Genomic DNA, 14,711 nt, shown 5'->3' with positions numbered 1-14,711 from the left:
TTTTTATATAGGTTTTTTATTAGGATATATTCATTATGGGGGGGAAGATTCGTAGTGACAATTCCAATTAGACTTATATTGTACATTATTTACATTTTCCCCATTGTCTCTCCCCCACAACCCCCTCCCCATACCACTTAAGGCTCTTATAAGAGGTTTCTTAGTTTTGTTTCATAGATATATGAAGTCCATCAACCATATACCCTCACCTTAATCTCCTTCCTTCACTCTCCCCCCTCCCACTAGTACCTCCCCCCACACACACTGTACCTATTTTTCAGTCCTGGATTTTGTTATTAAATATTTAAGTTGATGTTCAAAAGAGTGTCTCAATGTATGCCTGCTGTTGGTGTGCTTTACTTCTTCCATTACTCTCCTTTGCCCCTTTACCTTCCACCTCCCCACCCCACATTTTCCAACAGCTTTCAATACACATCCTTATATCCTCTACCTTCACATCTTGTTTTGCGATATAACTGATGCTCTACCATTCTCTTTTCCTTTCCTTCTTTCCCAGAGTTCCATAGAGCAGTTCTACTGTTACAAACGTGCTCTACATCTGAGTTTGTATATGATCATGCTTGTTTTTGTGTATATGTTTATCTTTGGATCTATCTTCCACATATGAGAGAAAACATGCGGATTTTGTGTTTTTGATCCTGGCTTACTTCACTTAACATGATGTCCTTCAATTGCATCCATTTACCTTCAAACCACATGGCATTATTCCTTATGGCTGAGTAATACTCCATTGTGTATATATATATCACATTTTCTTGATCCATTCATCAGTTGTAGGGCACCTGGGTTGTTTCCAGAGCTTGGCTATTGCAAATAGTGCTGCAATGAACATCGGTGTACAGTTGTCTCTACTGTATGCTGTCTTACATTCCTTTGGGTAGATGCCCAAGAGTGGCATCACTGGATCATATGGCAGTACTAGCTCTAGTTTTTTGAGGAATCTCCATACTGCTTTCTACAGTGGTTGTACTAACTTGCATTCCCACCAACAGTATGTAAGGGTTCCTGTTTCACCACATCCTCGCCAGCATTTATTGTTGTTATTACCCTTGATTATAGTAGCCATTCTAACTGGGATGAGATGGAATCTAAGTGTTGTTTTGATTTGCATCTCTTTTATAACCAGGGAAGTTGAACACTTCTTCATGTATTTACTGGCCATTTGTACCTCTTCCTTTGAGAATTCCCTGTTAATTCATGTGCCCATTTCTTCATTGGGGTGTTGATTCTACGGGGGCTGAGTTTTTTGAATTCCCTGTAGATTTTGGATATTAGTCCCTTATCAGATGAGTAGCTGGCAAAGATTTTCTCCCATTCTGTGGGCTGTCTCTTGAGTCTAGTGACTGTTTCCTTTGCTATGCAGGAGCTCTTTAGTTTGACGCAGTCCCATTTGTTCATTGTTTCTCTTGGATGCTGAGCCTTTTGAGTTCTATTTAGGAAGTCGATCCCTACACCTATCTATTCCAGTGTATTTCCTACTGCTTCCTGGAGTTGTTTCAAAATTTCAGGCCTTATATTAAGATCTTTGATTCACTTTGAGTTGATTTTGGTACAGGGTTAAAGACAGAGATCTAGTTTCAGTCTTCTGCATGTGGATATCCAGTTTTCCCAGCAGCATTTGTTGAAGAGGCTGTCTTTTCTTCATCGTGGGTTTTGTTCTCCTTTGTCGAAGATCAGTTGGCTATAGATGCATGGGTTTAATATTTGGATCTTCTATTCTGATCTATTGGTCTTCCTTTCTGTTTTTATGCCAATGTCATGCTGTAGTATAGTTTGAAGTCAGGTTTGTGATGCCTGTAGCATTGGACTTTTTGCTCAGAATCGCTTTGGCTATTCGAGGTCTTTTGTATTTCCATACATATTTCACAATTGCTTTTTATATTTCTGGGCAGAACGTCATTGGAACTTTGATAGGGATTGCATTGAACATGTGGATTGCTTTTGGTAGTATGGCCATTTTCACGATGTTGATTATACCAATCCACAAGCATGGAAGGTCTTTCCATCTTCTGATGTCTTCTTTGATTTCCCTCTTCAGTGGTTTATAGTTTCCATTAAAAAGGTCTTTTGTTTCTTTCATTAAATTTATTCCAAGGTACTTTATTGTTTCTGAGGCTCGTGTAAATGGGATTGTTTCCCTAATTTCTTTCTCAGTCTATTCATTGTTGGTATGTAGAAAAGCTACTGATTTACACCTGGAAATAAATCTATAAGCTCTTAAGAAAGAACCTGAGTTATTTGAGACATGTAGCTTGGTACAATGCAAATACAGTAAGTATGCTGAAGTATGTTGATTTTAAAGTAAATCATCACGCAAATACAATGCTATTTTAACTAACCTTCTTTTCTCCTCTTTCCAGAATAGTTGCAATGTCTTCATCTGTCAGCTCACTTTCTTTAGAAGCAAAAACATGGGTGGCTCCATGACGTATCATTTGTAGCATTTCTTCTTTTGCCAACTTGTTAGATTGCTGATCAATGAGTCTTCCTAATAATAAAAATTAAAATATGTTTGACCAATTATTTTCCAAAGAAAACACAGCATAATAATTCTAATCAGATCACATTAAACCATACATATGGCAATATTATAAGAAAAATCAAAGAGTTTTAATTTTTTTGTTGAATGAACACTATAAATTTTTCTTCTACCATTATTTTCTATTTCACTATAAATTTCCTTTTGTAAAACTCAGTTAAAACTCAGAAGGATAGAAACCCTATTTCATGTTCAAAGTTAGTTATTCAAATCAAACTTCTCTATGTGGTAAAGTACCTCCAATACATCCTTAAATTTTTTAAATATATACATTTATCTGCTAAATAATATCAGGTAGTTAACAAGGCATGCCATTGGCATTTGCCTGTACTCTAGCAACACTGAACTAGTCCATGTATTAAATGCAAGGGTTTCAATTAGGAAGACTTAAAAGCATTTTTTAAACCAATTTGCTTCTCAAAGTTTTGCAAATTTTGGTGAATTTTTAATAAAAGTCATCGCCTTTGAAGAAAATTGTGTTTTTGCAAAAAGCCACCTAATTAAGTTTATAATGTAAATACCTTGTTGTATAACAATTGAATCAAGTCTCAGTTTTATCTCAGCTCTCTCTACAATCCTCTCTTCAACAGTGTTGTCAGTGATGAGACGGAATACTCGTACTGGCTTCTTCTGACCAATACGATGTGCTCGATCCTAATAAAAAAAATCCTTCTATGAGACATTGGATATCCCAAATAAAATTTAGAGTACAGTCATAATGTGCTATAAAATTCTAAATATAAAATTAGTTCTTTATCTCTATAAACCAGCCACTTTTGAAAGGAAGCTGATAAATGCTAAAAATATCCAAAAACCCCTAGGAACAAAGAAATCTGCAAATATACTATACTACTAATGGGAAACTTCCAAAAGGACAAAAGGCAAAGCCACTTTAAAATGAAGACAGGAGGGAGATGAAAGCTTTTGGATTGAGTTACTAAGTAACTTTAAGCCACTAAACACAAACATCTTCCAGCCCAACAAGAGTTTTATAAGTAGTCAGCAAAGGTTGCTATGGTGGGAAAAGTCTGCTTTATCTCATCATCAAGTTCTTTCTGTACCAAGGCAATTGAGGGACACACAGCAAAGGGTCATAAAATTAATGGAATATTAATACCCTTACTATACACTGGTCTAGAGTTGGTCCTATGGTTAATAGTTGGCAAAAGTGACAGGTGGTAACTTCTGGTAACATAAAGACATCTAGGGAGAATATTTTTAAAACACAGAAACTAACAGAGCAAATAGATGGGGGGGTAGGGGCAAGGATCAAAGAAACAAGGCCCCAAATAGCCTTTGTACTAAATATAAAAATACTAGAGCCTTGTAACAAAATTTCAATAAAACACATTAAAAGAGAATGCAATACCCTACACCTATTTAAAGTTTTAAACTCCAACTAATAAGTCATGAAAAACCAAGGTACTCATAATACTTACAAGAAAATGGCTATCACCATTAGGTTTTCCAGCTCGGTAACACTGTAACTTACTGGAGTTTACTCCTACTTAGTTATGTCAGTTATATCAATACAATGCTAAAGTAGTAATAATTAGGTCAAAGCATATCGATTTTAAAATATCCCAATGGCCAATTTCTCTTAATTCTCTATTATAAAAGGAATGACTTCTAAATTATGCCTCATTAGCATTTGACTTTTCATTGTTTCAAAAAATGGTTAATTGTCCTATTATTTGTTGTGATTTTGAACGCATAGCAAATTTGCACCATTTTACTTCTGAAATTATATTTCTTTATCTTGAAATGAAAGCTACATTAAAGAATTTATAGCTTTAGCTCAGTGAACGACACCAAAATGTCAAGGGTGTTGCTTTTATGTCATGATAAAGGTAAGAGAATAGCTTCCTGAATTTTACATTACATTTTTTTTCAGATGGTGTCCTTAAGGAGCAAATGTTTTCCTGACAATACATTATTTCTTTCCTACAATTTTACCTTCTCTCTCCAATAGCAAAAGTTAAAATCTGATCTCTCCCAATTTTAGGACTAAGGATTTTAATAGATTTAGTTGTTAACAGAATAATGATGAGAGACTGATTTCTAGCCCTTTTCATCTTTTCATTAAAACAGATACATGTGTCCTCTTCAATCCTCAAGAATAAGAAAAGACTGACATTTCCGTTTCATGGTAAAAGCCAAACCTGACACGTAAATGCTATGGTTATATTTAGGAAATGTTTATTCCTATTTCTTTTGTTTTAAATTAGCACAACAATTTTAAATTCCAAGATAACCTACTCTAATTTCTACAAAACCAAAATTGTAACCCTTTCATCATAAATTACCTTTGTGCTATATAAAGAACAATTCTGAGCTGTGATAATTTCCTGACATTATTAAGGATTACTAACCATAGCTTGTAGATCAACCTGTGGATTCCAGTCTGAATCATATAGGATAACCACGTCGGCACTTGCCAAGTTAATTCCAAGTCCTCCAGCCCTGGTACTCAGCATAAAGATGAATTTGCCACTGTGAGGAGCATTAAAGGCATCTATTGCTTCCTTTTTTAATTGACAAAGGAATATAAAAAAGGAGAAAAGACCAAATTACATTACCAATCTTACAAATAAAGTTTTTAACATGCATATAGAAAATATTTATACACTTTATACATATTATTTCTAAACATACTTTATAATATTCTTCATCTTCAAAAATATCTTTCTATGTATTCTACTGTGTGAATGGCTGTAGGAACACATAGTAAATTAAATTCCTAACCTTTAAAAGCTTATAGCAATAGAGAAACACTTTGAAGAATAACATAAACAATTGCAACTATGCAAGTAATAATTCATTTACATTCTTTCAAAACAATAATAGTACAAATGTCCTAATTGATTGACAGCTGAAATATATCTGAGGAAGGGTAAAATGTCAGAAATCTCAACTTCGTTCCAAAAGATTGATGAAGGAAAGTATAGCTAAGATCAATCAGGAGAGAAAAAGCTTAGAACTGTAAATGAGAGCATTAGATAAGGTTTATATTAGTATGATGTGAAGGAACAAATGGGTAAATCAAGGAAAATTAGAAAGACAGTTCCAGAAATATTAAAAATTAATGTGATGTGACTATCCTTTTATATAAAGATCTCATGCAAATTAATCAGAAAAAAACACTAATAATCCAATAGAAAAATAAGGAAAGGGAGAACAAACAATTCACAGAACAAACACAAATGGGATAATAAAAGAATAATGTTCAATCTCAATAGTTATCAAATAAATGCAAACTAAAACAACATAATACGTTTTTGAAGATTAAAAAATGATAATACTCAATGTTGACGAGGGGACGGTGAGACGGGCACTCTCATACATTGCTGCTGGGAGTGTAAATTGGTACAACCTTTCTGGAAAGCAATTTGGCAATATGCATCAAGAGCCTTAAAAATGTTCATACCCTCTGACCCAGTAATTCCACTTCTAGGAATTTATCCTAAGGAAATAATCAGAGATGTGCACAAGATTTATGTATAAGGACTTTCACTGTAGCATTATTTATATTAGTGAAAAATTGGAAACAACCTAAATGATCAACAACAAGGGGTAAGTTATTTCTAGTACTTCCTTATGATAAAATATTACTCTAAGACCACTTTTAATGGTACTTTTTAAAGTATAGTACAATATAATGTTGAATAAAAAGTATCAGGATACTGAACTTTATATACAGCACACAAACATATAGCATGATATCATTTACTTATATATTATATATTCATAAAGATTGTCCAGAAATACTTCATCTTCCAAATTTCCTTCGGCATTCATGTATTGCTTATATAACCACAAAATGCAGGAAATTAGCCTTTTTAAAGGAATGGACTGGCATGCTTAAAGTTCTAGGCAGAAAAGGTGACTCCCACTGCCACAGTCAGTAGAGCATGTAGAAGGGACAATAAAGAAAGCAGCATGGTGTAGTGAGAGGCACTTTGGTGTACAGGAAATAGCAAAAACCTAGCAGTGAATCACAGCTCAACCATTTATTACATCTGTGATCCTGGGCAAGCATTTAACCTCTCTGAGACACAGTTTCACATGGAGAAAATTGTATCAATACTTTACACAGGCCGCTGGGAGAATTCAATTGGAACTTTTTTGCCTAGCTTATAGTAGTATCTTGACAAATGTTAGTTCCTCTTTCTATAAAAGTGAGGAGGCCAATTAAGTCAGAGGACACCCAGAGGGCTAGCTAGCTGAATTTAGCTGTAGTAATGAAGAAAGGGCAAATCCGAAAACTAATGAGAAATTTTTTTTCCTTTGCAGCTGGCACATAATCAGAGTAAGGAATGAAATGTGATCTTCACCTTCCTATTGGGAAAACAGATGAAATGACGGTATGGACAACAGCATAATGGGAAATTAGGGCATTTCCAAGAAAAAAAATGAAGGCTCCAAAGGTAAAACATTATTTGAAATTTTTAAAACCAGAAGAATTCGGACATAAATAGATAACGAGCAAAGAGATCAGTTAGAAGTGCAAAATGAATATATAAGGTCAGAAAGTCCATACTATTCTACCTTGGTATCCTCATCATTCAAGCAAGAAGGGTCATGCTAGATTTATTAGACAGGTTATGATTAATGTAGATTTGGAGAAGCTGGTTCTGAGGAATAAATCAGGAAAAAAAAACAGTGAATCTTCAAGTTACCATCTTAGAGAGAATTTTAAAAAGCTACAGGGTAGGGTACGATGTAAGCTTTGAAATATCCCATGTGGATAAATGTTATCAAAACTATTTTTCTACAGTGGGCAGCAAAAAAACCCCTTAATATTAAAAGGGCCTATGTGGTGCTGCAAACACTATCATATGCTACAGCCAGACTTCAGGGTGTGCACAAAGACAGAGTGCACTGTCTATGGAAGGAGAGGAACATGGGCTGAGGGTCCTTGCAGCCTGAGAAGGGTCCCTAAAGCTGAGAGATAGATCTGTATGCAATGTCACGGTACGTGGTACATACTGCACTAGGCAGTTTAAATCTATTCCTACTATATGCACTGATTTTCACAACATTGTTAGAAATAAAATTCTAGCTGTGCTAATTTAATTTTTATTATACTATTAAAGATACTGAGGCTCAGAGAATTAAATGGCTTGCACACACTACAAAGTGGTGGTATTGGTATTAAAACTCAGGTCTTCTGAAACCAAGTTCAGTGGTTTTGTAAAATCATGACCTTTTTGCCAAGAGCATGAGCACAGATTAAAACAGAAGCCAAAGACAGAGCCCTGAAGGATCACAGACAATAGAAGATAAATTAGCAAAGCCTTCTAAAACAGTGCTTTAATAGGTTTAAAATGCATTAGACCCATGCCATGTGTGACACATAATCTAAAGACTTACAAGATTTTGCAAATTTGAGAAAGATACTGGATGCTAGGGAGGCTTACTAAGTAACTCATTCCTATACAGCAAAATGTAGTATTCCCAAGATCCAAAATACATGGTAAGCACCTACACCTATGTGACCATACTTATTTTTTTACAAAAGTTCTATAAAACCAACATTATTCACTTTACAGATTACTATACTCTGTCAGTCTTTCAGATTGCTCATAAACCAGCAAAATCTCCACCATCAAACTCCACGAATGGCAAGGGTCTACTATAAGAGGAAAAAAAATAAAGAAAGAAAATGACAAAGATTCAGAGGTCAGAGAGTAAGTTGAGAAACAGCAATCAAGAGCCCTAGATAGTAGTGGTTAGAGGAGATAAGGATGGAATCATTTACTTTCTTTAGATAAGCTTGTCTTTGAAGAGAAGACCTTGAACAGAATGATTTGTAAAGTCAGCAGACTGGAAGTCAAACTGAAGATGGAAGAAAGAGAGTGATGGTAGTGAGAAATTCAATGCACCTTAGCTAAAGAAAAGGCTAAAGCTCAAAACTTCCTAATGATGAAAAACATTGCTTAACTGAACTCTGATTTTTCAAGTCTTGTTTTATTTTCTCTTCCTTACCTCTCTTTCTTCATGTGGGGTTTGTCCATCCAGTCGACAATACTCATAACCACGCCACATACAATAATCCTCCAAAATATCCAGCAAGCGAGTCATCTGGCTAAAAATGAGAACCCTTGAACCTAAAACATTTCACCAGAAATGCAAGTTATACAACTTGTATAAAATATGAAAAGATATAACAAAATACATTATTTTGTACAATTAATATATGCTAATAATTTTTAAGAAACTTGAGATTTACAAAAACAAAATTAAACATTATATACAATATAAATTTATAGCACATGAACACTTCACTACACATACATAACACACACATACAATGAAAGGATGCTAAACAAAATTATTTTATTTTTTAAGGTCTTCAAAAATCCTCCACACACCCTGAAATAACTTAAATTCTGCCTTTACTTTGTCCTAAAAGTAAGTGATAAGTCCACATGATCTCTCACTGAAATACAGCAATAGTCTCCCAGCCAGTCTCTTAATCTCTCATTCTTAGTTTCCCCTGTACTGCTTCCAAGATTGCCTTCCTAACATACAACTCTGATCATGTCTCTTGCCACAGGTAAATCATCTATGATTCTCCCTCTATCTTCAAAATGAAAGTATGAACTCCTCAAAATATGACTTAGAAGACCTCCCATAATTTGGTCCCATCATGTTACCAGATTCACCAACTCCCACTCCATCACATAAACTCCCCTGCCCCGTTCCCTTCTTTCACACTTCAGTTTCATTGCTCTAGAAAACATTTCCCCTCCTTTTTCCAATGGCCCACTCCTACACATTCTCTAGCACTCATCTCAAACATCTCTGTGAAGCCCTTCCCAACTCCCAGTTTCTCAACCTAACATAGCACTTATCACAATGAATTTCAACTATTCCTCCTCACTACCCTGTGAGTTTCTCCAAAATGAAACCGTTAACTTTGTACACCCCACCTATAGGACAATTCCTGGCCAACAGTAAATACTCAATGGTGTCTGCTAACACATCATTGTGTATGGATGAGTGGATGAATGAAGATAGAAAATTTTATTCAGATACAAATCATTATTATGAATTTATTTCCACGCTAATTTAAAATTTCATTCCTCACCCTGTTCTTTGAGTCTGGCCAACAGTTTATCCAGAACTACCATTTTACCACTGTTGCTAACAATATGCTCATCTGTGGTGTAAGGTGGACCAGGCTCAGCACCATCAAACAGGTAGGGATGATTGCAACACTTTCGAAGCTGCATCAGAATGTTTAAGAGTCGCATCTTGTCCATCTTGCCAGCAGAGTTTAAAACATCGATATCTTTCATCAGGATTTTTGTATACCTACAAATTTAAACTATAATTAATCATCAATTATTGCCATAAAGAAATGTTCATTTGCCAATCAGATTAGATTCCTACACAGGAACAAACAAGATGAGCATAAAGATTTGATTTGAGAGCTAGAAATATAGCTCAGTGGTAGAGCATATGCATAGCAAGCACAAAACTCCAGGTTTGATCCTCAGCACCAATTTAAAAAAAAAGATTTGATTTGAAATTAAATCTGATCAGCAAAACCAAGAAGCTAATAAAGGTTTGAACATTTTAATTTGCAAACTGCTTACAGGCCTGTTTCCTCCTGCTTTATCCATTATTAGAAACTGTCATCAGCTGATAATTATTCAGAGAATTATATCTGATAACTATCCAATAACTACAATATTCACTGAGAGTTGGCATCCAACTTTTACTTGTTTGAGCTAAAAACATGTTTGAGCTAAAAGCAATCTCAATTTGTTACACCTATCTTCACAGGTCATTTTTTTCTGATCCTATAAACATTTTTCATTACCTTTGCTAGAATTTCACTCAGGCAAAAAAAGACCTATGTAATACACCTAATCAAAAATAGTATTTAATTATAATAATAACTGACTTGTACTGAGTGTACCAAGTATTACTTCAAGGGCTTTGCAAGAATCACCCCACTCAATCTTCACAACAACATCCTCACTTTACAGATGAAAATTCAGGCAGGTAAGAGAAGTTAAACAACTTACTCAGGGCCATAGCAAAGAGCAAAAGCAAAGTTTGGTCTTATGTCTGAGTTCACGGAATGTACTCTTAACCTCTATTCTACAGAGAAATCATTATATATTTTATATATGATCCAATTTTATTTATACAAGCAACATTTTGCTTCTTTTAGCAGATTATATTAGCAAGTTCTACTCATGTTTCCTTGTGACTTCTCTTGTCAATTCTTGCTTTGCTTATATTTATCAAACCATTCAAGCTTCTATTTTTGTAACATCCACAATCACCGGAGTTTTCATCTTTGTCATTATTATTATGCTTATTACTATTTTCACTGATGGAAAAGGGAAGAGTAACTAACAAGTGTATCAATGACATTATCCCCTTTAATTCTAACATCATCCTCATGAGGTAAGTATGAGTATTTGACAGAAAGGAAAATAAGGTTATGTAACTTGCCCAATAAAATAGCTATGAAAAGGCAATGCATGGAATTCAAACACAGATCTAGAGTCCAAAACTTCTACTCTTTTCCAGAAGTTAAATACTTATCAGTTCTCTAATAAAATATTACATAAAATGTAATTTTTGAACCAAAGATATAATGATACAAGTACAAAGTTAACTTTTAGTAAGCTAGTTTATACCAGTAATTGCTAATAGAAATAAAATAGCTCACCATTCTCGTTGCATCTTACTCAGTCCCAAATAAATCTTTATTTCCTTCTTAGGAGGCAGACTCTTTTCTACATCAGTTTTTATACGACGTAACAAAAAGGGTTTTAAAACCTAAAAAGTGATAGTTTTTATAAAAGTGTATAAAACATTTAATGTTCAAACTGTGCATTTCATTAACAATACCCAAATGTAAAATTTACTTTGTACTGCATAATCTGACCAACATCAGTTACCAAGTTTCTCAGTAAATAACCACCTCAAAAATCAAAATGGGGGTATAGGATTATAGATCAGTGGAAGAACATGTGCTTAGTATCCATGAGACCCTAGGCTCAATTCAATCACCCCACAAAATAGGAGGTGTAACTTAGGCATTCATGATTTGATGGCATAAAACATATTAAAAACTACCCTGAATTCAGCAACTAGAAAGTTATTGAAGACCATGTGAGATAAGTTTCATTTGCATGGAATGGATAAAAGCCAGTGGTCAATGGATTCGAGAATGAACAGCAGGTTAGGGAGGTAGTAGAGATGGAGAGGTAAGCTACTCTTTCAAGAAGCTTGGCTGTCAAAGGAAGAAAACATAATCAAAATTAGAGGCACAATGTTGAGGTAGAAGTGTTATGTTTATGTGTGTAGGGGTGGACTGGAAAAACTGGACCCTTGAATGGGCCACAGCACACTGGCAGGACATTTACTAAAACGGGGCTGGTTAAAATTGTAAATATGTATCTTTGGCAGCTTAGAGCATCTCTTAAGGACCTAAGAGTCATTCTCAGGAACAGAATCATTAAAAGAACAAGACCTCAGTCCACAAGATTCCATAGAAGGACAGAATCATAACTTTGATAATTATCAGCCAACAGACACAGCTAGCCTCGTCTCACATATACTAACCAACCCTTGTACTTTTTACTTCTCTGACTCTAAGTCCCTGTGGTCCTCATTAGGTACTTGCTCTTACTGACTTTAAAAATTCTGGAGGTCACACGGCTAAGCTATATTAGTCTCTCACTAGCTTTGCTATAGATAATACCTCTGACCTCTCATAATAATGATTACCTAGATTACTTTTCAGGAACTTGATGTCCGTTTTTGTCAAAACCACACGCTCTTCACTTGAGCCTCCTCAAAGGTCAAAAACTCTGCCCTCAGATAATGCTAATGTCACCATTTTCTGAACATGTGTCCCATGAAGAGTCACAAAAATTGATCATGCATGTACAAACCACTGATTACTTCACCTCCCATCACTTTTCCACACACCTCAAGTCATCCTGCTTGTTTAAGCCTGTTCTTAAAGGAGGCGGATTTGAGGCTGGAGTCTCCCACCTCCATGCTTGGCTGCCTTGTGAATAACTCTCCTTTCTGCAAAACTCATTGCTTCAGTGACTGCCATACTGTGCAGCAAGCAAAATGGACATAGCTTGGTAACACTAGGCTTGAATTTAATAAGATAGATACCTGAGCATGTTTGTGTGTTGAGACAAAAGAATCAATATGGTGGGAAAGGTAAAAAAAATAGTGAATTAAAAGGATAGACCAGGTGCTGTGGCTCATGCCTGTAATCCTAGCTACTTGGGAGGTGGAGATCAGGAGGATGGCAGTTTGAGGCCGGACCTGGCAGAAAGTTCACAAAACCCTATCTCAACCAATAAAAGCAGGGTGTGGCAGTGCACCCCTATCATCCCAGCTATGTGGGAAGTATAAGTAGGAAGATTATGGACCAGGAACACCTGGACATAAATGCAAGACCATATTTGAAAAACCGCAAAAGGGCTGAGGATGTGGCTCAAGTGGCTCAGTGGCTACCAACTAAGCACAAGGCCCTGAGTTCAAACCACAGTATCACCAAAAAAAGAAGGGAAGGTAGAACTGGTGGCATAGTTCAGGTGTAGAGTGCTTGCCTAGCAAGCCATGAGGCCCTGAGTTGAATCCCTAGTACCACAAAAAAATCATGGACAAAAGTCCTTAAAGAAACAGGAAGTGATAAGATTCAGTATTCACATGGAAGAATTAGCCAATGACCAGAGAAAGGATAACTTTTCTACTCAGACAGAAGGTTAACACACATACAGACATCCTTGTTTGCAGGAGTTCCTACCTAATGGCTTCTATTTTCTCTTTGAGAAGAGAATGATGTGATGTTACCTACTGAGAGAGGCGGAGGGCAGGAGATACCAGGGACAGAAGTCTCAAGGAGACTGATGAAGGTCTGAAATAGGTATTATACGAAATGGGAAAGAAGGCTGTAGAAGGCCATGTTGAAGGAACACCAGTATCATGATAATCCAGCTTATGTTAAATAATATGAAATAAAAGTAGTTCTAACCTGTAGAGTTGAAAAATTTTCCTTTCCAGTATTGAGCAGGCCCACTACAAGGAAAATCACTTTGCTAATAAGGGGTATCAGCAGAATTAAACCCAGAAGACAGGTGCAGTTACATTATTCCAGGGCAAGAATGGTAGGAGAACAAAGAAGTAAAGGAGTATGTAGTACTGACCAAACAGTGGTTCAAATGAAGGAAAACTGGCTTATTGGTAGATAAATCAAGGGTCTGGAGAATGGAGAGCTCTGTAAGGTAACAGAACAAATTCAGAAGAAGTAACATGAGTGAAAAGACCTAGAAGGACGTAAGAAGTTATTTTCAAAAAATGGAAGAGTGTTCAATGAATGTGAAGGTGTCGCTGGGGATAAATAGACGATAAAGAAGAGAATGGGTAGAGGATGGAACCTTCAGGATCAAGAATACTAATGCCATCCATAGAACCTGTGGGCTGTGGAGAGTACCAGCCTCTACTAAAGAGGACCACAATATGATGGGCAAGACCAAGGGAAGAAAGCTATTCTACAGAGAGGCTGAGAATATGGCAGAGTTGGCTGACTGAGAGGTTGGTCAGAAAGGCTATGGAGGGAGCAGTAAGACTGAGGCAAGAGGTAAACCCACAAGTTCAAACAGATTGTTTTCTGGTTCAGTTATGTACATATTTCATAATTAAATTTTCTTTTCTGCTATTACTTACTGTATGAAGTCTTTCCACAAGTTTTTGGTCACCAAGGCAATTTTTAGTGTCAAACCAAGAATCAAAGTCCTGTGGAGGAGTGAAAATTCTACAATAAGTACAGAGGTTTTGACAAAATAAACTCAATATTCTAGCAATTCTTATGCAGCTAATATAGAAATAATCCATTTTCAAAATACTTTCAAAAATATGGGGCTGGATGCATGTTCTCTGTTATATGTGGAATACAGACCTAATACAAACACAGCAATATTATGAAACAGTGGTCACACTAAGGAGAGGTCACATATATGAGGGGCAGGGTAAAAGAAGGAAACTAAGGACTTGAATATGGTTGATACACTCTCTATACAAGAATGAATATGGAAATCCTAAACCAGCTGAAATCACCATTAAAAAGGCACTAGGGTAAAATGAAAAAAATTAGAGG

At 35.7% G+C, this 14,711-nt stretch overlaps 1 protein-coding gene across 12 annotated transcripts in view; it reads right to left on the bottom strand.

Annotated features, from left to right (window-relative positions):
• Smarca1 (SNF2 related chromatin remodeling ATPase 1) overlaps positions 1-14,711 on the bottom strand; it is a 630,075-nt gene that overhangs the window by 596,661 nt on the left and 18,703 nt on the right. For 9 of the 12 annotated variants that reach the window (XR_012444561.1, XR_012444562.1, XM_074063783.1 and 6 more), the window contains 8 exons: positions 14,282-14,350; positions 11,256-11,365; positions 9,654-9,880; positions 8,549-8,670; positions 5,988-6,023; positions 4,933-5,085; positions 3,082-3,214; positions 2,361-2,509 (listed from right to left, as the gene is read on the bottom strand). Coding sequence is in view for 10 of the 12 variants with exons in the window: in XM_074063783.1 (XP_073919884.1) it covers positions 2,361-2,509; positions 3,082-3,214; positions 4,933-5,085; positions 5,988-6,023; positions 8,549-8,670; positions 9,654-9,880; positions 11,256-11,365; positions 14,282-14,350 (999 nt within the window). In the remaining 2 variants the exon portion in view is untranslated. The remainder of the gene's footprint in view (positions 1-2,360; positions 2,510-3,081; positions 3,215-4,932; positions 5,086-5,987; positions 6,024-8,548; positions 8,671-9,653; positions 9,881-11,255; positions 11,366-14,281; positions 14,351-14,711) is intronic. The other 3 variants (XM_074063787.1, XM_074063779.1, XM_074063782.1) reach the window with 1 other exon arrangement.

This window comes from Castor canadensis, chromosome X (genome assembly GCF_047511655.1).
Source record: "Castor canadensis chromosome X, mCasCan1.hap1v2, whole genome shotgun sequence".
Taxonomy (NCBI): domain Eukaryota; kingdom Metazoa; phylum Chordata; class Mammalia; order Rodentia; family Castoridae; genus Castor; species Castor canadensis.
The sequence above is the reverse complement of the archived record's forward strand: the minus strand, read 5'-3'. Positions and strand labels throughout refer to the sequence as shown.